We start from the raw sequence: 24,891 nt of genomic DNA, 5'->3' as shown, positions 1-24,891 counted from the left end.
GGTTTTTGGTGGGTGAGTGTTTCCTTGTGTGTCTTGTCCGCATGATTGTATATAGGTTTCAACTGCTGTTGTGTGACCCAGGTCTTCGTTATTGTCATCAACCCGTCTGTGTAAACCCCGTTTGTGTGTTGGCATGCAAGTATTTTCTGTCTTTTGTTCTGTTACCCTTCGTCGGTGTGTGTCTCCCTCATTTTCGTCCTCTCCAGTTAAGTTTGTATTTTAGTTTTTTTTTCTCTAGTTTGATTGTTTGCAAGGTTATTTTGTAGTTATTTTATCCATTAAAATCGAAGTTGTGCACCAGCACTTCCCTTTCGATGCCTGCTTCCTGCTCCTGGGTTCCACTCCGCTTTGCAGCCGAGGCAAAACATAACAGTTAATGTGCTTTTAAGCACTATAGCTGGTGCTAACCACTCTTACACTACACTACCAAAATGATAATAAGGGTGAAATATTTCCAATAAAGCAAATATGAATTTTAAACAATAAACATGAGTTTTACAACCATATAGTCATTATCACTCGATATTGAAGCCTTCCTTAGAAATCATTCCTCTTTCAATCTTCCACATTAAATTGATGTTTTTTTTCTCTAAACATCAGACTCATATAGTGATGAATACCTCTTAAACAATATATCTATTTACAAAAAACATATCTGACAGAAGCTGCTTAATTCCTAAACCCGAAATACTCGCATTCATGTACATTGTACACAATAAATCTATCACAGCCAATGTTCCCTCTGTCCACTCTTGTTTTTCGTGTTTTACAGCCCTTCTATTTCAGAGTGTTCAATCACCCTACAATGCATCTTTTTGGGATGTGGGAGGAAAACGGAGTACTCAGAGAAAACCCACGCAGTCCCAGGGAGAATATGCAAATTCAACACAGGTGGACCGACCTGGATTTGAACCAAGGACCCCAGAGCTGTGAGGCCGACGCGCGAACCACTCATCCGCTGGGCCGCCCATTCATAGATATTAATCATTACATTTTATTATTACTAAATCATTTATGTGTAGTAGACATGCATCTGCTTATGGCAGGTGTGATACTGGTGTGTGCCCATAGCGAGCAATGATGATGATATTGCTCACACTGGTACTCAGTGTGCTCAGGGAGGTTGTCTTTCTGCCCAGACAACAAAAAATTAGAGGGAACATTGATCACAGCCACGTAGCACTCTCACTCTTTTCTTTGCATGAAAAAAGAACGATACAAACCCAATATTTTTCCACAGGAACTTTATTAACCCTGCATAGACATACAACATAATTGCCCTTAATATTATTTTATAATCTATTATGAACATTCTAGTAGATTGCAATTTATACAACATGTACCCCAGTGATCTGCATTCACTAGGGATAGAAACCATACCCCATAGGTGAAGAACATATCGTTTGGTAGGTTTACACCATTTCTGCATTACAGATGAAGACAGACAGATAAGTAGCGACATAATCCTCCAGTTAATCATAGAATAGCCCCACTGAAACACATCTCAAATGAATTGCAATTGTCTTAAATCATAACGTATCCTGGCACCTATTTGGGAAATTGTGGTATTTTTATTTTAATATAGAATTTGAAGATTTTTGTCCTCAGTGCAAGCTAGAGCGACATGCTGAGTATCTATGTGAAAATTGATCTTCCACACTCAACAGTATGTAAGTGGCAAAGGTGGAAGAAAACATCATTTAGCAGCATTCACTGGTGTTGCTTTTCTATTTAGGAGGTAAAGATTGACTGCCTATTTCTCAAATAAACTGTACATAGTTACAACTGTTTGTCTTTGTAATGCAGCATGGTGGATCTGTGATCAGTGTGGATGAGCAATAAAACTGTACAGTGCAAGGACAGGATGCTAAGAGGCATCAAGGCCCAGTCTCAAATGTAAAATCCTCTCGTTTTTTTGGGAACCCACTCTCACAAACATCTTTGTCCTTTTGTTCAAATGGGCCTTAACGGTCTAGCAAAACCTGCCAAAAACAGCAGATTAGATGCACTATATACATACACATATACATCAGTGGACATCAAGTAACTTTACATCAGACAAGCATTGCAATAGCCAGTTTGTGCATTGTCATTATTTTAAAGTCAGAGAGGTAAGCTTTTTTTTGTCTGAAATAAAACTTTCCTGAAAAATAAAATGTTTAGAAATAACTACATTTGTAAGATTTAATATGAAGCCTTGAAAATTAAAATGCAACCCTTACATTTGTGACTTGCTACCGAAATATGATTCTTAGAGCTTCCAAAGGTTTTAAAATGGATCAATAAACCATTTTTTTTGTACATATGTACAAAAAAATAATACTTAAGAATGTTGATTTGGTCTTCACTCAGAAGCAAAACACAAAATGATTCATTCACGTGGAAAACTGATTCTGCTTTCCTATTTGTCCAAGTTAATACACCAATAGTGTGCCATTCCTAAAGTAAATGCACAGTTATTGTTATTCAACATCTACGTAAATCAGATTCAAATAGTAAACTAAAAATACGTTTTTCCATTTGTCCCATCTTCTGAATAATACTGATTAAGAGAAGAACTGGCTTAACAAGCTTAATATTTTCAAAGTGCTACAAAAAAGATACTTATCTCAGTGACTTAAATTTAATGACATAACAGAAGTGCAAACCGTGGCAACCTTGAGCATAAGCATTTAATATTGTGAGTGTTAAGACAAACCCTCAGATTCCACATTGAAGAGAGCAAAAGGACATAAAGCCACACAACCAATTCCATAATTATTTATCCAGACAAAGCGCATTTTGCATACTTATTTAGTTACCAAAGATCTAAACTCTGAAATGGGTGTTTACAGAATAGATCCATCTGAATACATCTATACAATTCTTCAGAGTTGAACACACAAATGTATACATACAGTCCACAATGCACAATCAGATTTGTGGCTATTTTTAGTTATGAGCACCATCGCTCTGTGTTTTCATTTGGTTTTTTATATGTATTTTTTGGAACAATGAGTGACTTTAAATGAGGTGATTTGTAGTAGAAGAGTTGGCTTAATATTTATCTCATTGCACCACTTGCGTTCCTCTCTTCTTTGGAACGTGACTAAATCGGTGTTTCTAAAAAAAGTCCAGGAGACCACCGGAACTAGCTCACAAACCTTGGTGTATTCCACCCGCTGCTTTGTCCATCCCAAAATTTCTCAGTCTGCATACATAGGAGAGATGGGAGATGCAGGGATCTGATCCAGGATGTGGCACACATAACTGGCAACATCCACAAAACGCTCTTCATACATAAGAATGAATGGATGTTTCTAGGTAAGACACAAACAACAACAACAGTTAATAAATAGAGAACTGCAAATGAACAATACATATTGGATTAAACAATTAGCAAGAGAATAACTGAATTATGTGAATGATGTGTGTCTCTGTCTGTGTTAGCAATGAGCAACTGCCTGGATTTTCTCTGGGTAGTCTGGTTCATTCCCACTTTCCAAAAACACGCAAGCAAGAATTTATGAACACTTCAAATAGTCCGTTGTGTGATTTTTACTTTAAAAGGCCACGATGTGGCCTACAATTAATAACTGACTTGGAAAGTTGGACAGACTTCAGCACAGCCACCGTATTGCATTTTCCGTGTTTTATTTGTTGCGTTAGTCAGTGCAGAATTAAAGGGAAAAACAATGGGTCCAAACCAAGCAGGTGCAATGAAGGGTCGCGCGAAGAAAATGCATATGATGACAATCGATATTAAGCACGAAATAATCGAAAAACATGAGGTGTAAGCGTGACGGAGCAGGCTCGCCAATGCAAGTTGACAAATGGTCGTGCATTATCCTATTGTGAGGACATTTGTGTGTGTAATTTTCGTAATACTTTGAAGGGGAGACAAAACCAAACAACTCTAGATCGGTTCCTTTTAAAAACTCTGGCTAGAGGCAAAAAGAGCCATGTAGGAAGAAAAGTAAAAAACAAAAAACAAAATTAGAATTAAGTTTGGTGTGAGGTAAGATTAAAAGATATTTTAAGTGTGTCTGTATCGTAATCTAAGTTCATTCAAGTTAAATTTATTTTTATGTAATGTGCGCATTGCCGTGCATAAAGTTTCTCTCTCTCTCTCTCTCCTCTGCACACTCGCGTTGTACTGAATAAAGTCACATTTTAGTATTGAAGATCATAACCACTAGATAGGAATTTGTTACTTTGTGAGTAGGTGGTGAAAAAAAAAGATGTTTTTCCATTGTAATATCCTGTTTTGGGTGTTTTTGCAAAGGGTGGGAATCAATTAATTCATATTTAGTTCATTTCTATGGGAAAATTGATTTGAGATACACAAGTAAATTGACATACGAGCTCGGTCCCGGAACACATTAAGCTCGTATCTCAAGGTATTACTGTACAATTGGATTGTTTCATCTTGGGTGTATAGTGCGTATGTGTTTACAAGTGATTTGTCTGTTGCCACAGCAACAATGATGATATAGCACAGTGCAGTTAAAAATGCAGCAATAACATTTTAAATCCATTCCAGTAAAGCAGACACTTACCAGCAACTCCCTGTACTTTGGCCTTTTAGATTCATCCTTTGTAAGGCTATGGAGATGAAAGTGTAACGTTAGAAACACAAAACCATGATTTCACATTGACAAAGTTCATTCATTCATTTTCAACACCACTTATCCAGGTCAAGATCCAAGCTGAAGAAAAAGGCCTACCACAACATGTCAGATCAAGGTGGCTAATCTAATGCAACAGTTAAAACAGTACATTGTATTGTTTCAATAGTGAATAAAATAAAAATAAATGGGTATCCATCAGACAGAGGCTATTATCATTATAAGCTGTTATATTATCTTCAAAATAAATAAACAAAAATCAATCTGAACGAGGGAGAAATGAGGGAGTCCAATTTTTAGATTATTATTACCATTTTAATATATGACAAGTTGTCCCTGAAAATCTCACCAATTTGCTGTTGTTGCACTCAGTCCACAATATTTAAAGTATTCTGACACCACCTAGTGGCATATCATCTATGGTGCGGGTGCAGCTACTCATGAAGTCTACAAATAGGCGTTACAATTTTTTTTTCATTCATCCATTCATTTTCTGAACCACTTTATCCTCAGTAGGGTCGCGGGGGGTGCTGGAGCTTATCCCAGCTGCCTCCAGGCACAAGGCAGCGGACACCCTGAATTGGTGGCCAGCCAATCATGGGGCACGATGAGACAAACAACCATTCATGCTCACATTCATAACTAGGGGCAATTGTCCAACCAGCCTACCATGCATGTTTTTGGAATGTGAAACCAGAGTGCCTGGAGAAAACCCACGCAGGCCCAGGGAGAACATGCAAACTCCACATAGGTAGACGACCTGGATTTGAACCCAGGACCCCAGAACTGTGAGGCCGACGCACAAACCACTCACGCACAGACCACTCACCCACCAGGCCACTCCACAATTACCCAATTTTTCGGACAATAAACCGCTATTTTTTTGCTCTCCGTTTGTAACACAGCATGCAGCCTTTATAACAAGTAGTCATGATTTTTTTTTTTAAATGAACTTCATATTGTCTGGTTAAAAATTAAATAAGGAGGTTTTCCCTCCCCCTTTTTCTCTTCGCAACATGATGAAATTGCCACCCAAGGCATGTTCAAAGCCACTGACGACTAGGTACATGATGACAACACTTGAGTACATGAGCTCTATGCACTTGGTTCTATTCTCCAAATGCCCCCTAGGAAGTGATAGCTCCTTAGGAACCGTTTGTAAGAAAACAAGCTAGGACAGGACAACTTGTTGTCAACAGAAGACGGTTGATGCTAACTAACCATAGATGGATATAAGTATTTAAAAGAATGGATATCCATATTTTGCCATTCAAGGTACAGGACAACTTGTTGTCAACAGAAGACGCTTGATGCTGACTAACCATAGATGGATATAAGTATTTAAAAGAATGGATATCCATATTTTGCCGTCACGTCTCTCAGCTGATATACTATTAATTTGTTCATTTTCTGAACTGCATATCCTAAAAAGGCTTGTGGGGGGGCTGGAGCATATCCGAGCTAACTACGGTCGCCAGGCGGGGGACACCCTGATTGGGTGGCCAGCCAATCGCGGGGCATGAGGAGACAAACAACCATTCATGCTTACACTCATACCGAGGGGCAATTTAGAGTGTTCAACCAGCCTACAATGCAAGATTTTGGGATGTGGGAGGAAACCCACGCAAGCCCAAGGAGGACGTCCAAACTCCACACAGTGAGGACTGACCTAGGATCAAACCCTCGACCCAGGAATTGTAAGGCCAATGCGCTAACCACTCGGCTGCCAGGCCGCCAGCTAGCTACAATAGCAGCGCCAACAAAACTTAAATTCGTTCTGGAAACTGACCTATTGAAAAAGCTCCGCCCCATTGCTACTCAGTCAAGCGTTGAGACTTTCATGGTAAAATCTATGGCAAGAAAGTGTGTTGTGGAGTGTATTAGTGATTTGTTTTAGAGCAATACCAAAGCCATATACTCCACATCGAGGGAAAAGTGTTTGCAGTATAAAGTGGAGGGTTTCATGCTCCAAAGGGGAAACTATAAACATCAAACCAAAGGCATACTGGCCACCACCTAAATGTGAGAAGACCTATTTTAGATGTGACCAGCACTGCATTGTGGATTATGCTTTTCTGCTGCCGGGTTAAAATATTTTTATACATTTGTCAACGGTAATAAAATCTGGCTCAAGTCAATCACATGTTCTTATTTACAGAAGCAGAGAAATATGATTGAGTGTGGCATTAGGATTAGCATGTTTGCTAACTATTGGGCTGCTCCCTAGACTTGTTCAACACTTATACAGTAAGGACAGGTATTGGATACTCCAGTGTAGGGTGTCCGTTCACAAAAATGCTGAATAAAAATGTATACGCATGTTCAAGATGCATATTAGAATGCCGTGTTGCCATAAAAAAGAAAGTTGTCAATGTTAGTGCTTTACGTTATTATCATTGCAATCATAGAATGGAGTGCAAACGAGGATATGAAGTTAATTAACTTTAGAGTACGAAACAGCTATACTTAGATGATGTAGCAATTTCATCATAGTAAGTCATAATATTCGATGACAGCAATTACAACTTTATCCAGTTCAATGGATATTATTGCCTCCATGTGGAATAAGCAATTCAACCCACTAGTTAGCCTCTGTATGTCTGCTTGTTTATTTTGGAAACATTTAGCTGGAAAGCTCTTAAGGTTTCATATATTTTTAGACACTTTGACCAATTAAGTCATAGTTTGACCTCATTGGTCTCAAAATAAAACTACACATAATGCTTACCATAAATTAACAAAATTGATGAACTTGGGGGAGAACTGCCGCTCCTCAGAATTACTGAGCTGTGGGGGCTCCCCTTTCACCACTTGCGTCAGCTGATCAAAAACACTGTTCCACTTAGGGTATGGGAACCTTCCAGTGGCCAGCTCGTACTGAAAACATACACAAATGAATAAACATGTCAAACTTAACCATTTGTGCAATTAGTTTGACACCTTTGTCCTAAGGGATGGCAGGATATGGATTTCTTACCAAGGTGATTCCCAAGCTCCAAACATCAGAGCGGACATCGTAGCCTTGTCTAGAGGCACTGGGGTCTATTCTTTCAGGCTGAAAGATACACAATCACAAAATAGGCTGCACATAGCTGTAGTTTTTCTCACTCCATCATTTTATTTCACATCCACTTGCAGTTTGCCAAAAGTTACAGCTGGAATCTTCTAAGAAAATGTGAAGAGTGATGGTTGCAATTGATTCCTCGAATTTGTTTCGATTGCAAATTGTCAATGACTGTTAAGTGTCTGAGTTTGGCCATCTTGTTAGTTCTGATCTTCACATTGACTGGGAAATAGTCGTAACCTGCGCTTTGTTTGAATGTGCTCTTCATGTTTCCACATTTAAGAATGATACGCTGTCCATACAAGTTATAATGGATTTGAGTATAGAAAATGATTGCTCTGTGTTTATTGAATGAGCAAATGTTTTGTATCTTCCTCGTTAGCAATTGTTTGAAATGTAGAATAGTGTAAAACTACTATATCTACGAGGACTGAACGATGTATTCAGACTAGTTTCGACCAGGAAACGCACAACATGCATGCGCGGGCAAAAGGAGGGCTTTCTGGGTAATGAAGTATACTCGTGCACACAACACCAATAGCCAATGGCACCTTTTTTCAGAATAAAACTTCATTACCCATGATCAATACGTGGTAAGCTCAGCTATTGCATTTCCTGTTATTCTTTCTAAGGAAAGGAGCTCCCGTCGTGATTGCTCATTTAAGCCTATTTGTCGTTGGCAAGTGGTCGTGCGTTATCCCATTGTGAGGACATTTGTGTGCATCATTTTCGAAATCTTTTGAAGGAAATACAACAACAAACAGTCCATCGATAGCGAACGTGAGGGTGGAGGCGTGGCAAACCGCTAACCCGGAAAACGAAGGTAACAAAAGATTAAGACAAAACTAGAATTCACTTTTGTGTAAAGTTACATTAAACGTATGTTTGAGTGTGTCTGTATATATTTATCCAAGTTAATTTAAATTTGTTTGTTCGTTTACGAGTGCCGTGGATGAAGTGCTCCCGAACAGCCCCCCCCTCCGCCTCCGTGTGTGTTGTTGTCGTCTCTCCCCTCCGCGAAATGCGTCTAATTTAATAATCTATTAAACACATTTTATTACTATTAAACCACTTGTTATTTATTCCTTTGTCAATATATGGCGAATTAGAAGAAATAAAAAAAAAATCCAATCCAATATCCTGTTTTTGGTGTTTTTTCAGAGGGTTGGAACGAATTAATTTGTTTTCAATTCATTTCAATGGGAAACGTTCGCTCGAGTTACGAAAAGCTCGACACACGATCTCAGTCTCGGAACCGATTATGATCATATGTCGAGGTACCACTGTATTGTTTTTAGTTTGTGCAAAATACAAAATTACAATTCTGACACAAATTTAGCACAAGTCATTTGTTGTGACAAAGATATGAGCGCTAGCTAGTTTTTTTCTCTACTTACTGCCATGTAGGGCCTGCAGCCAGCATCTCTAGTCTTAGCTATGGAGTCCACAAGCTGGCCGCTGATACCAAAATCACACAGCTTGATGTTGCCCTTTCGGTCCATAAGAATATTGGAAGGTTTGATGTCTAGAAAAACAGAGAGTGAAAACATTTAGATCATCATTAAATTTATTTACATGGTGATGCCAATATGTAGGTGGTATATTTTAACCAAAACTGATGTAAAACTAAAAAGATAATAGAGCAACACAGTATTTGTGGTAATGGAGATTATTTTGTAGAAGTTATTCTTTGTTAATTGTGGAAGAATCAACATCAGGGAACAATATGCAGTCTTTGGTTTATGATGTCCTTAAAATTATTATATACTGATATGTACCGTAGTGGCCCGAATATAAGACAACTCCATCCTTTTCAAGACTCAAGTTTGAAAAAAGAGTTTTTGAACACCAAATTCAATTTTTCTACACAAAATAATGATAGTACATCTGAAACAAATGATTATAACAATATATTCAAGAGAAAAAGCATGTTATTTTTCCTCATTCAAATCATGCAAAAACTGTTCATCACATCTTTATAACTGAACATTTAAATATGTAAACTAAAGTGCAATCACATTTGTTAATGAATGACTTCTGGTTTTTGAAATGTAAATTAAGCAATTTACTGTGATGAAACAACTAAATTGCAATAACTGCATCAACTCAATGTCTGCATCTAAGAGGACCCAGACTCTTTGCTTATCTTGTACTTGCACTGAAACTCCAGAGGCTGCTAACCACTTTAGTCACTTTTTGTACGTGACTACTTATTTATGTTACAACTTATTCATGTTCACTACTTATTTATTTATTACTTATTTATTGCTAATTTATGTGTGCACCTCAGGATGAATCTAATTATACTCATAATGACAATTAAGGCATTCAATTCAATTAACCAACAGTCAACCATCAGTGTTCAGCATTCGCTTTAAAAGTATCTGGCGCCATCTAGCGTTGTGAATGGGTATCATGTCTAGAATGTAAGCAGACCTACAGTTTTTCAGTCTAATTTTAATGCAAAAAACATTGTCTTATATTCAGGTCAATACGATGTGTATTTTTTCTGTATTAAAATAAAAAAGCATGTTACAATGTATTCTTATTTATCTCAATTTTATATAATGGCATATATATTTATACATATATATGTATGTATATATACGTATATATGTATGTATATATATATATTATTGAGATAAACATAAGAATACATTGTAACGTGCTTTTTCATTTTAATAAATTTATGATATTGCCTAAGAGGAATGCAACTCTGTTGCCAATGAAACCATGTTCAACCATAATTGCTATTTCTTTCTCCAATTGAGTCAAATGCCTATTGTGACACATGACGCAAATAAAATACTAGGAAAATCAATAATCACCATCACCTTACCTCTGTGAATTATTTTCAAGTTTTCCTTTAAGTGATTCAGTGCTTTCACTGTCTGTTAAAAACACACAACACAATTTTAATTCTGGTACAATTCATAACAGCATATTAAGGGGGAAAAATTTTAATATTATACTTACAGCTAATGTTATTTTCCCTAATATTTCCTCTGGAATGACATAATCAAACGCACAATACACGTATTTATAAAATTTGTCTAATGAGGTAGACATAAGCTCCATACAAATCCAGCAGTCCCCCTGAAACGGAAACAACATTGATGACATATCAACACGTTTAAGAAAGTAAAAGGTTATTCAATCAGAAATATTGTTGCCAAAACTTGAGCTGAGCATGGACATTTAATATTTATTGTAAATTAGTTTATACCTCCCTGAAGAGAGCCCCGTAAAATTGGACAATGTATGGACAGTCACTACTCCTCATCACCACGTCAAGATCCATCAGCAGCTGCTTTTGCTCCTTTTCATCCACGGTGGAACGAATCCTCTGAGGGCAGAAATAATGCATAACTTGTGAAAAAAAATATAGCCCATCGATACTTTATGTTGATGCAGATATGAAAAGAAAATGGATTTCTATTTTCAATTTAAAAAAATACAGGTTAGCTAAGAAACATGAGAGTGACATTAAAATGCTTAAAACACTTAGTATCAATACTCCAGAAATAACAATTCACCTTGACTGCCATAATCTGTCCCGTGGGTTTGTGGACCATCTTGTTCACTGAGCCGTACGCCCCTCGACCAATCTCCCCAAGGTCTCTCAAATCTTCTGCCGTAAAGTCGCAGTGCTGCTCAGGAGAAATCTTAAGCTTTCCTGATGACTCAATGCTGTGCGTTCGCAGCCGCTCTCTAAAAATCATGTGGATGGGACAAAAAAGAATTAAACAAAAAGCAGTACAATACAAACTGTTCAAAAAGAAAGAAAAATAGAAGGGCAAGATGAGCCATTACAGTGGCACCTCGACCTACGATCAGTTTTACCTACGACATGCTCGAGGTACGATGACAATTTAGATCGAATACTTCGCCCGAGATGCGACCAAGCCAGGTGGCCATGACATGAGAGGCTGTTTATCATTGTAGCGCACTGTCTTTTTTGCCACATCTCTTTCGTGTATAACAGATATCTACGAGCACTGAACGATTTATTCAGACGAGTTTCTCCTACGCATCGACCAGGAAATGCACAACGCGAATGCGCGGGCAAAAAGAGGACTTTCTGGGTAATGAAGTATACTTGTGCACACAACACCGATATGCAATGGCACCCTTTCTCAGAATAAAACTTCATTACCCACAATCAATACGTGGGTAGGCTGTTATTCCTTCCTTAGCCTGTTAGCTCCCGCGATCGCTCATTCAAGACTAGTTCTCGTTGGCAAGTGGTCGTGCGTTATCCTATTGTGGGGACATTTGTGTGCATCATTTTCGGAATACAACAGCAAACAGCCCATCGATAGCGAACGTGAGGGTGGAGGCGTGGCAAACAGCTAACCCGCCCAGAACGAAGGTAAAAAAAATTAAAACACAATTAGAATTCAGTTTTGTGTAGTTACATTAAACGTATGTTTGAGTGTGTCTGTATATATTAATCCAAGTTAATTTAAATTTGTTTGTTCGGTTGTTCGGAGTGTGTTGTTGCCGTGGATAAAGCTCTGGGGTCCTGGGTTCAAATAGGGGTCGGTCCACCTGTGTGGAGTTTGCATGTTCTCCCCGGGCCTGCGTGGGGTTCCTCCGGGTACTCCGGTTTCCTCCCACATTCCAAAAAACATGCTTGGTAGGCAGATTGGACACTCTAAATTGCCCCTAGGTATGGGTGTGATTGTGCATGGTTGTCCGTCTCCTTGTGCCCTGCGAGTTCGGCTGGCAGCCAACCCAGGGTGTCCCCCGCCTCTGGCCTCGAGTCAGCTGGGATAGGCTCCAGCACCCCCCGCGACCCTAATGAGGATAAAGCGGTTCAGAAAATGAATGAATGAACTTAGATTACTATACACACACACTTAAAAATAAGTTTTAATCTTATTTTACACTAAATTTAAACCTTCTTGTGCGATAACCTGGGCAAGGATATTTACGTATTGCGCCGCGGCTTTTGAGTCAGGACTTGCTGCTTCGCTATCCCTCAAAACCGAGTGTATTTGTTTCGTATCTCAAGGCAAAAATTTGCTCTGAATTTTTCTTGTGTATCAAATTTCTCGTATGTTGGGACACTCGTATATCAAGGTATTACTGTAGTTCTAATGATGCACTTTTTTTTTTAAATCGGAATAGTTATTTTATTATAATTTAAAGTCTAAAACATATTTCAATTGACAGTATTTTTATCTTCTGATAATGGGAAAAAATATGATTCCAACACAGCCATGCCTACTCACATGTGAGGGTTCTGGAAGGAGGGGGGTGTTGGATTGAGCGGGAGCCGGGATGCTGGCTTAACTGGAGTGCTCGCGAAATTCAGCTTCAGCGCTTTGCGTTTACCTGTCAGGACAAAGCCACAAAGGGGTTCACATTGCCACAACATGCACATCCCACACGGTGCACTGCAAAACATGGTATTCAGTGTGAAGTTATGCAGCATTATATAATGCTTAATAACTTACATTGTACAAATACTACCCGATCCGTACCATTATATGACCACTTGCACGATGTAATGATATCCAGAATAAGAGCTATATTGTAATATAAGAATACTGTATCATACATACATATACACACACATACATCTATACATATATATATATATATATATATATATATATACATATATATACATATATATGTATATATGTATGTGTGTATATGTATGTGTCTATGTATATGTGTATGTATATATATATATATATATATATATATATATATATATATATATATATATGTGTATATATATATATATATATATATATATATATATATATATATATATACACACACATATACATATATACATTCTTTTTTATTGGCTACGGCGTTCCTACTGGATATCATTGATGATGAAGTGGGCATCTTGTGACTTATCAGTGCATTCCTATATACCGTATTTCCATACCTATAGGACGCACCACCTGAAAGGGCGCTGTCTCAGTTGTGGGCATATGTTGTTTTTTTGCCTATAGATAAGGTGCTTCGGCCCAAAGGGCGCTAGCATGTGCTGGCCGACACATATATACACATGTATACACATATATACATATATTATATATATATTACATATATATACATATATATATACATACATATATTATATATATTACATATATACATATATATATATATATATATATATATATATATATATATATATATATATATATATATATATATATATATATATATATATATATATATATATATATATATACATATATATATATACACACACACACACATGTATATATGTATATATGTGTGTGTGTATATATATATATACATATACATTGGCTGATTGGGTGCTCCATCCACTTTGGGGATTTTTTTTACATTTAAGTGTGCCCTATAGGTGTGAAAATACGGTACTTGACATATGTTATTGTGTGAAAGTAAGAATGAAAATACACCTAAAAAGTTACACCAGAGACATCAGTTAATGTACAATGAAGAAGAAACAAGAAGACAAATTACCATTGTTAAAACAGCAACTTTTTGGAAAGAAGACACAAGTGGGATGAAACAATTTCAAAGAATTCTACGTTTGATTTATGTCAAACTTTCATCAAAATGCAGAAAATCTATATTCCTAGGCAGCCTGTCAGGGGTTTCTAACACACATACTGCATTAGCTTTTTACCTAATTTGTTATATTTCTCCCTATTGAAAAAATGTACTTAACTTTAAAATGTATTATGAAATCTGTCCGTCACAGATAGGTTAACTTAAGACTTTGGTGTCGAGATATGCAATGGAGATTTTGAACAACATTTTTTAAATCAATTCCGATTTGAATTTTTTTTCCTTTTTGTTGATTTATTAAAAGCATGGTCTCTTGCTCCGCGTGGTTGAAGGTGAAGACGTTAAATGTAGGATATTTGGCCAAACGTTGAGGGTGTACACAGAGGTCACTTGAGGAAAGAGTTGAATTTGTTCTATGTCTGCGCTTGTGACACAAATTACTCAATATCACAAAGAAAGGTCAATATAAAACCAAGCTAGGAACGATTGGAGCAAGATGTTTCCACTAGCTCCATGAATGTTGGTTTATTTACCCACAACTACATAATTTTCAAAACAACAGAACAAATAACACTTGGGTTTTCAGATTTTCCAATCTTGCCACTGAAATGGCAGTCAGCATCTTAAAAAAGTCATTTGACAGGTAGAAAAATAGAAGAAAAAAGACGCAAGAGGCATGTTTGATAAGCATGTTACCTTAGAAAAGAACCAATAAAAGTAATTATTAAAAGCCTCAAACTAACATGAAGGTAATGCATGTATTTAAACTTTTCGCAGCAATTGTATGATTAAAAGAATGCACGTGCCTTTTAATGCTATTTCTGAAAAAAAAATATGCTTGGTTGACTAAAAGTCAGTCACAACTATTAATTCAAGGGAATACCAGAACGGCACCATTTGAGAACCCTTGATCTAAAACAAATATTTTCACCTATGATGATAGTGTTGTCCTTTTTGTCAAGCACTGTTTAAATAAAGTGCAAGGTGAATCCAAAAACGGTTAAGACTACTGCAAAGTCAAGCGCAGATTTGGACAAAGTTTTGTTAAGCAGTGACAGTCACCCAAGTTACAAAAGCACCACACAGGCAAACTCAATAGTATACAGTGGCTTCCTTTCATCCATTTGACATAAAAAACAGAAACAATCAAAATTAAAATGTAATTCTGACAGCACCCCGACATAATGAAAGTGAATCAGTATACACAAGCTAACACCAGAGGTTAGGGAAAACCACCTTAGACTACTGAGGTATAGTATGTGTTCCCACAAAGAGATTAAAATGGCATTGTTAGCGTGCAAATTACTACTTGCTTACTTTTGGAAACTCCAGACAGGCTTATCTGAAATCCTGAGGTAAGAATAAAACAAAACAAAAAAACACTTTGAATTTTGTTTACATTATTAATTTGAGTGACTAGGCGTGGGCAATATGACAAACATGGTTATAACGATAAAAAAATTAGTCGATATTGACAATAATCACGATAACTATCACATATTTTGCCTTTCAAATTCAAAACTTCAAACTTCTGTAAATAAACTACGTTCCTTATCATTCAGTTATGAAAGTAACCGTGTTACCTTTAAAAAAAGAGAACATAAAATATGATTTTAAAGTGTTTTGTTGTTCTGTTGTGAAATATAGATAAGACAACTCCCTCCTTACACTATGAAAAGTAATGAATAATAAAACCAGCAGATATTTTGACAAGCATCTTTATTTTTATAAATTTGCCTTCAAACCAAAAGTTGCTGTGCAATATGAAATAAATAAGATAACCAAATGAAGACATCAACACTATTGGCAAGCACACTATTTTTAGCCTCACAAAAAGAAACTACAGACGCTCCCCTACTTACGAACATTCAACTTACGAACAACGGTACATACGAACATGTCTGCAAATTGCGTTTAAGTCCAAAAATGTTCGCAAGTCCAATTTTGTATTTCGCGCCTTTTTCGGAGTAGTACTTCTTTCCGCCGCTAATACCGACGCCTGGCGCTGTGAGAGCTCAGCTCACCCAGCATCTACCTTCTTCTTCTTCGTTGCAATGCGGAAGTGCGTGAATGTATCTCCAGTGTGCAAAGAACCTTTTTCATTTGTATCATTAAATATCTCATGCATCCAATATTGAATATGGTTGGTAAAAAGCTAAAGGCTTCTATTGAGGGAGTTGCAAGGAAGAGGCAAGCCATTTCATTTGAAACGAGTGGCAATAATAACGAAGCTTGATGCGCGTGAGAGTGGTGAGCGTTTTACGGGCATTGAATCGTTCGACCGTCAGTACCATTTATAAACAGAAAGATCGAGCAGCAGGACCCAAATATTGAACGTTGCACAAAGTTTGCAAATCAATTGAATGATGCCATACAGTGCTACCGCATCATTTATGATGAAAAAAAGAAGAAAACTGTGCAATCATCATTAGGTCGCTTCTTTTGGCCAGTTTCTAATACATAAATCTCTCTCTCTCTCTCTACAGTACTGTACATATTCTCTCCATTTTATTAAAAAAAAAATTTCAGTACAAACCAATGCGTGTTACTTATACAAGCCTTAAACATACTGTTAGAATTATTATGGAATATTCTATATGTGTTGTAAGCATTTTTTAATAAGTAATAAGGCTATAAACCAATTCATGGAACCATGGACACTTTTCCTCCACATCGTCTCCTCAAGGCCCCACAGCTCGAGGACACATTGTTTTCACACACGCTTTTCGGCAGAACACAACGGGACTGTTTTGACGGGACTCCAGCAGAAGATGGCGATAATCGCATTATTGTTTGAAAATACGGCTTTGCTTTGTTTACCTTGAAAGCATTCCTCACACTGTTGTTTTTCTAACCAGCGAGGGTGTTATTGTACTGATTACATAACCATGTTTTTCGAGTGTCGCGATTAAATACAATGATTCAGTTACTGCAATTCAGAATGCACTGGGGACTAAGACGGCGTCACATTGCATCTCCTTGCAAGTTGTAGGCAGAGTTTGTTGAAAGATGTTTTTCCTTTTTTAATTAAATATTACTAATAATGATTTAAAAGGTTTGAATCATTATTCCAACACATACAAATGCACTTATATAAACCTTCAATATACTTATATCGGCCTTAAACATAAATTATAATACAAAATATAGCACTGAATCAACTTACAAACAAATTCAACTTATGAACAATCGCTCGGAACCAATTGCATTCGTAAGTAGGGGAGCGTCTGTATGTAACTTTAACTCACGTGGCCATTAAAAAAAGTTGGAAGAATTTAACCCATTTTAACTCATGTTAACACGTTTTAGATTAGCAAGTTTTCATAACATTTGCATAAAATGGGAAAACTCCTTGATATCAAGTAAGAAAAGATTTACAAACTGTCCTCGAGGATTGGGTTAAGGACATTTTAAATAAGGCTGCTGTTTGTGCACAGGTATTTAAGGTGCATTAAAATAATAATAAAAGGAAAGAAAGAAATTCCTTCCGTGTCTTTGTTTGGAAAAGGATATGATGTAGAGGGCTGCCGAGGTTCAGTTAATCATGTTTGGTATCAGTGTATCTCACGTGCGTTCATAAATACAGATAAAGTACATTACAGCGAAAAAAAACAGTCACACCTCTAATATAATATATTGATATTATTTCACAAAGATAAGATTTAACTGCAATAAATTTGTAAATGTTATAATTGTATGACCTACGATATAGTGTCATGAAACTAATTTGCAGAATAAGAAAATCCATTATTTGATTTTCCAAAATGCTTATCTTCACAAGGTGTGTGCTGGAGCCTATTCCAGCATCTAAGAACATGCAAACGCCACACAGTGAGGATCGACCTGGGATTGAACCCTTGACCCCAGAACTGTTAGGCCGTCGCGCTAACCGGACCGCCAGAATAATAACGTGTTTTTAATTCGTTCTTGCACGAAGGCTAAAAAATTGGACATAACATTAGATATGACTGACTCTCAGCATTTTGCAGTGCAATTATATCAACTTCAAAAGCAATTTTGAATATGACTGCTTTATTAACAATTACTTTTATGGAAGTGGGCTGCAAATAAAGAGTTAAAGAGAGAGCCCTTGCATTGGATGTTTTGCAGTACTGCCTACTGTATTGTTGTCATGGTGAGTTTTGTACTTGCTTCTGCACCATAAGAAACACTATGTACTTTAGGTAATCATAGCCAACCCTATAAAGGTTTATGGGTAGGCTGCTAGGAAGGTGGGTTAGTTGATTAAAACAAATTTATATGGCTTTTCAACCTTAGTGCTGCAGCAGAATCACAAACTGTGAAGCGTTTAATTTTGGCTTAACATGGCATGATACGGGGCCCGGCGGCTTGAGTGGTTAGCACAGAGATGGGAAAACCAGTCCTCGAGGGCCGCTGTGGGTGCAGGATTTTGTTCCAACCGATCAAAAAAAAAACGGTTTATAAACAATGAGGTTTCTGCTAAACAAGAAGCACCTGACTGCAATCCACTGATCGCACTTCTAAGATTGGATTGGATTGGATAACTTTATTCATCCCGTATTCGGGAAATTTCATTGTGACAGTAGCAGAGTTGGTGGAAAGGTTTCCTCTTATTGGTTGGAACGAAAACCCCAATCCACTGCAGCCTTTTCTGGAATAGTTTGCCCACACCTGGAATGTTAGCACGTCCGCCCTGCAGCTCTGGGGTCCTGGGTTCAAGTCCAGGTCGGTCCACCAGTGCAGTTTTCACTGCGTGGTTTTCTCCGGGTACTCCGGTTTCCTGCCACTTTCCAAAGACATGCATGGTACGCTGATTGGTTGCCCTAAATTGCCCTAGGTATGGGTGTGAGTGTGAATGGTTGTCCGTCGGCTTGTGCCCTGCGACAGGCTGGCCACCGATACAGGGTCTCACGCCTCTGGCCCAAAGTCAGCTGGGATAGGCTCCAGCACCCCCACGACCCTAGTTAGATGAAGTGGTTCAGAAAATTAGGATGATGGCATGATACTAAAGGCACAATTCTAATATTTGTTCTGAAGAGGCATGATATGGAGGATAAATTTCGTGGCAGAATCAGAAAAATCTCAGTTCAGAAGTTGAACCAGTATGAGTATAACGTTAAAGCAGGGGTAGGGAACCGATGGGGTCGGCAATAATTAATTAATAGAAAATTATTGCAATACATTTGCATAAACAGAACTGCCAACCCCCGTCGAACCCATTCAGGAGTACCCTTGTCCCATTTCCGGAGTTATGTTTTCATCGGGAGTGAATGTGATTCACGCAAAATCGACATAATTGTAAAATAAATAAATATTGTAGGACAATTTAAATCAAACTGTTAGCATATTTTTTACATTTATTAAAACATTGTGTTTTTGCAAACTATCGAAAAAGTACTGCATAATGAAAATACCTATATCTTTGTTTCTACGTGTGTTTTACAGTAACTAATTCCACCATGTGCCATGCTGAAGTTGCACTTAAAGGTTGTGCAATGTGCAAATATCGGTCCTTTTGAAGATTGCTTCAACATCGGATATTTCGTCAAATACGAACCAATAAACTTCTGCGAGTGCCTGGGTTTCCTCTTAGAAATTTCATCCAAAATGCCATCCATTTTGGGACTTTCCCGAGGACGGATATTGATAAGACTAGCACCAAAAGGAGCGTCACATCGAGGCGGCGACACTACGTCTTTAATCATCATTTTTATTTTTCATTAGACTCTTCTGCATGCATACCCTCATTGATTAGCAACAGTGTAATAATGTTGTCAAAATAATCATAAGACTTTCTCCATTTAAAGTGGCGAAATGACTAAAATGCATGCATTCTCCTGTAATTTGACAATTATTCAAAAACAAACAGCTGAACAAACATTCAATTTCATTTGAGCATTTGGACCTGCAGTATAAATCCTGAGTGGTGCATGAGTCAACATTAATAAAACACCAAGTAACAATATAATGTCCTATTAAGTGAATTGTTGTAAAAAAAAAAAAAAAAAAAAGCTATAAAAGGAAACTTTCTTAATAAATAAATTAAAAAAGCATGCAGATTTTTTTTGTTTTATATTTGGATGCAAGGTACAGCCAAACCTCGGTTCAAGAAATTAATTCATTCTAGTTCTAATTTTTGAACTAAAATAATTTTTGCCCATTAAAATGATTGGGGGGCAGCACGTTATGTTTACAATGTTTTTATGAGTTTAGTTCAAATTAAATATATGCAGTCACAGTCACTCACACGTTTTTTTTTTTTTTTTTCACTCAGTGTCAGGAAAAGCATATTACGGGCCAATTTATTTATTTTTTTTAAATGCGATCTGCATGTGAAATGGCGCAATGATGGTTAGAGGAATGTGTGTTCTGCAAGGATGCTGTGTGTCCATAAATTGAATCATCATTTATCCAAAAATATTGCTCTATAATCAATTTGTGTATGAACACATTTATGAACCGATGTTTGACTGAATAAAACCATGTTTTGGTAGGTTTGTTTGTTTTCCCCCAAAAAATACAATAACAATAAAGATTGGTTCACTTCCAACAGCAGATTAAAGCCTAGTAAGGTAAATGTGAATACCTGTTTCATTTTGACATCTCCAGCAGCTGTTGGCTTCTGTAGGGTTTAGATCAAAGATTTGATACCACACAGAAAAATAAAGCAAAAAAGACATTACTGAATAGAGATATACTGCTGTTTATCATGTAATCTGATGGAGAACGCAACAAATGGGGGAAGAATTGCAATAGTACACCTAAACGCATATAAATGTTTTAAAATTATCATCTCATTTTTTGAACCGCTTTTTCCTTACTAGGGTCGCGGGGGTGCTGGAGCCTATCCCAGCTGACTTCGGGCCAGAGGCGGGGGGACACACTGAATTGGTGGCCAGCCAATGGCAAAGCACAAGGAGACAAACAACCATTCCCACACTCATACTTAAGGGCAATTTAGAGCAGTGTTTCCCAACCAGTGTGCCATTGCAAAGGTACACGGTCGATTGGTCGCCGGTCTTTTGGTCGCCCGGAAGTAGTAATTATTAGGCTAAAGAAAAGCTCCAAATTTCCCGGACTTTTATTGTTTTTTGTTGGAGAACTTGTTAAGACCCTGACTGACGTAGCTTCTTAAAGGGACAACCCATGTACATACAAACTCTTATACACTCACACGTCGTCTCAGTGAAACTGCTCAGGGCCATTGTTGGCTTTAATTGATGCGTAGACCGTGTTGTTTTACCTTGTTTTGTCACCGGTCTTTTGGTCGTCAGCCTTTTGTTCGCCGGTCTTTTGGTCGCCCGTTGTCGCGGTCGGGGCGACCAAAAGACGGCGACCAAAAGACGGCGACCAAAAGACGGCGACCAAAAGACGGCGACCAAAAGACCGGCGACCAATCGACCGCACACGCGTTGCAAATTACAAGAAGTCATACATCGTAATAATCCAAGAGAGAAATCTTAATATTAATAGATTAAAATCAAACTATTATGAGGTTAAAATTGAAATATGAAATCATAGATTGTACTATTACAAGATTCAAATATTAATATTATGAGATTAAAGTCATTTTGTTGTTTATTTTTATGTAAAGTAAACCGAAAGCTCTTTGGCTTTCCGGGTTTTAACTTTTGTTGATGTACAGTCTCTGTAAGCACATTACTTTTTAGGTAACATTGGGAGAAAAAGTCAAAAAATAAAATTAGGTTAAAAAATGTTGTATTAATTATTTTAACATCAGTCGAACTAAAAGCTGTTCGGGGTCGGTGGAGATCAACTTTGATGACATTAGATCGGTGTGGGGGGATTATTTAATTCATGTTAATAAAATTTTAATGAGAAAGACTTTATTATGTTAATATAGGCGCCATAGTTTTAAATGAGAAGATTTTCAACTAGTGGTGAGCCTTGAGATTTTTTTCAATTCAAAAAGTGTGCCGTAGCTCAAAAAAGGTTGGGAAACACTGATTTAGAGAGTCCAATCAGCCTACCATGCATGTCTTTGGAATGTGGGAGGAAACCGGAGTACCCGGAGAAAACCCTCGCAGGCCCGAGGGAGAACATGCAAATGTTTTAAAATAAATTAAAATATAAAAATATATAGATAATGAAAAATATGAAAAATTAAAATAATACATATCTATTGAAATATCCTAACATATCTAAATATATTAAATTATGTTTTTAATTTTGCTCATCTTGGCCTGCATTCGGGTGAAGCAAATCGTTCAATGGAAATGTCATCCATCAGCAATCATTAACACATCTTTCACTGAACACAATGCTGTTTAATGTGGCTTCAATCTCTTGTCGAATAGTATGAAATGAGTGTGACAGCAGAACATCAGCAGCTCGACATATATCGTTCTAAACCAATATTAGATCCATAATTTAGGTAGGCTCGTCATTACAAGTGAGATTTTTTTTTTTATAATCCAACATTATAGACTATAAGAAAACTATTACAAAACACATTGATGTTAAAAATGTAGTCATGTGTCAATACTATAGACGATTTTAAAACGATTCGGTCCGTTTGATGCATTTCTAAAACATTACTTAATTTAAAGCGCAATTAACCCATAGAATTCATCAGCAATCAATTGTCAAGGTCAATTGAATACGTGGTGATAGTAATATAATGTGTGCATAAAACAGTAGCCTGGGTGAAAATAAATACTACTTTCAATGCAGGCCTGGATTGCTCATTGCTAGAATCAGAAGGGCTTTTCAGTATGCGTGACATTGGTTGTATACATCCTTATCAAATAACTTTTGTTGTTGTTAAATTAGTATAATCTTATATTAATGTGTATCGCGACAGATTAGGGAATAGAAATCCTCGTGATGTCAAAGAGGCCCCGTAAATCAACAGCTAAACTTGGCGACTGCATCATGGCTAGCAGCAGTTTGACGCTAGCTAAACAAAGCGAAGGCGGGAGCGGAAATGGCAATATTTTCACTTCAACATCAAATCCCTTATATAACTTAAGGAGTATTTAATGATTTCCATATCAGAAATGCTACATTGACTTTAAAAAAATATGTAAATTATACTTTTTAAAATACCGAGTATTTCTCCATGGAATAAATCGGGTTTATATACAAATTATTTAAGAATCAAAGACAACTCCCGCTATTATGGTTTTATTTTGAAAGCTCTAACTGGACAGTCTGATGTAAATCTTTCTAATTTAACAACGATTCCTACTTAATGTAGCTACATTGCTACAATTCCATACAACTTCCGTCTTAAGATAGACAAAAAGCAAAGTATTTGTGTCGTACCTTGCATACTGCTACTCTGTGTCTGTTGGTGGAACTGGTGCGACGCGGATCCTACACTGTTGAAGCTATGGCTGGAGCTGGAGGAGTTGCTGTCTGGACTGGGAGTCGCCATTGTTGTGTTGGGTTCCGGCAACAGCGCTCGGGCTGCAATGCAGATAGTGAAACTTCGCCCTCTCCCTGCCTCCAGACGGGACACTGCGCCACATGAACGCATCAGATGCGCTTTGGCCACGTCTGTGCTCGCGCCGCCTTCGCGTGCTGTCTGAAAATCCCCAATTTCCCCTGCAACAACTTCCACAATATTTCACACAAAAAAGCAAACAAAATTTAGGTTAATATTTAGGAGTTGCCGTGCATAACAGCACTTTATATAATTACACATTTTTAACAGAATATGCCCGCACACAAATCAGGACCTATAAATACAATGGTATGAAAACGTTTTGACACACTCGATAAGTTTGAGTATTTTCAATGGCAGTGGCTCCTTAGCCGGTAACCGGTCAAATAGTCCCAGGGGCTATTTAGCCGGTAACCGGCCAAATAGCCTATATGGCCCCATATGGCTATTTAGCCGGTAAGAATTCTGTGAGGGGTAAATAGTAAGAAACTACGGCTACGGAGCCACTGCCTAAATAATAGTCATTAAATCCCTATTCATCTAATGTTAAAATCTATCAATTGGCAATAACACATCAAATTTCAATAAGATTGGTTGAATGGTTTAGAAAATCCCCTATTCACTCAATGTTAAATAATAGGTTAATGGCTAAATAGCCCCTGGGACTATTTGACCGGTTACCGGCTAAGGAGCCACTGCCATTTTCAATAATACATTATATTGGCTGTTTGGATCCCCAACTATAAATGAATGACATAATTAGATTCCAAAATTGAAACTAGGTTTATCGTATTTTCTCGAATATACACAGTATTTGTCGCTCAAAAGAATGATGACTGAATCAAAGTTACGGCTTATATGCGCACATATTAGATTTGACATGCACGAAATTTAATGCAGGACAATGCGGAGAGATATGGTCATTTGTTTCAAAAGAGAGAAAAGATAATCAGATAAAACCCTAAACAAAATTTATCTTAACATCCATGAATGAAATTCAAGATTTAAAAAAACGTATCTAGCATAAAATGGGAAATAACTCACTTACTTGTGCCTGCCATTGGTCGCTCAGGGCGCCACCATCTTACCTAGGGATGAGACACTAGACCGCCACGGACACACTTCCTGGTTGTACTACTCGCGTGACTTTCTTTTTGAATTTGTCATCGTGCAGCCAACACCCTTTCGGAATGTGCAATCCAGCAGACAATCCTTTCAATTCATTCAGTATCTCAAAAATACCACTTGCAATGATTTTTCTTAAGATTTTCCTTTCAAAGTAACACATTTGTACTCCC

General features: G+C 37.3%; 1 protein-coding gene across 4 annotated transcripts; it reads right to left on the bottom strand.

Moving 5' to 3' along the window:
* Positions 1–1,227: 1,227 nt before the first annotated feature.
* Positions 1,228–24,696, bottom strand: map2k4b (mitogen-activated protein kinase kinase 4b). Of its 4 annotated transcripts, none has more exons than XM_077625647.1 (14): positions 24,642–24,696; positions 23,473–23,763; positions 20,771–20,806; positions 15,520–15,552; positions 12,909–13,011; positions 11,208–11,382; positions 10,898–11,017; positions 10,648–10,767; positions 10,511–10,562; positions 9,069–9,196; positions 7,585–7,662; positions 7,336–7,484; positions 4,539–4,584; positions 1,228–3,299 (listed from the first exon to the last, which is right to left on the bottom strand). In XM_077625647.1, the coding sequence occupies exons 1-14, from the start codon at positions 24,652–24,654 to the stop codon at positions 3,186–3,188; spliced, it is 1,458 nt and encodes a 485-aa protein (XP_077481773.1). In that variant the 5' UTR covers positions 24,655–24,696; the 3' UTR covers positions 1,228–3,185. The 4 variants fall into 4 exon arrangements, with proteins under 4 accessions (XP_077481773.1, XP_077481777.1, XP_077481774.1 ...); XM_077625651.1 differs by having other exon boundaries at positions 24,638–24,683; XM_077625648.1 differs by lacking the exon at positions 15,520–15,552 and having other exon boundaries at positions 24,642–24,693.
* Positions 24,697–24,891: the final 195 nt, after the last annotated feature.

The sequence above is a fragment of the Stigmatopora argus genome, chromosome 18, assembly GCF_051989625.1.
Source record: "Stigmatopora argus isolate UIUO_Sarg chromosome 18, RoL_Sarg_1.0, whole genome shotgun sequence".
Classification (NCBI taxonomy): domain Eukaryota; kingdom Metazoa; phylum Chordata; class Actinopteri; order Syngnathiformes; family Syngnathidae; genus Stigmatopora; species Stigmatopora argus.
The sequence above is the reverse complement of the archived record's forward strand: the minus strand, read 5'-3'. Positions and strand labels throughout refer to the sequence as shown.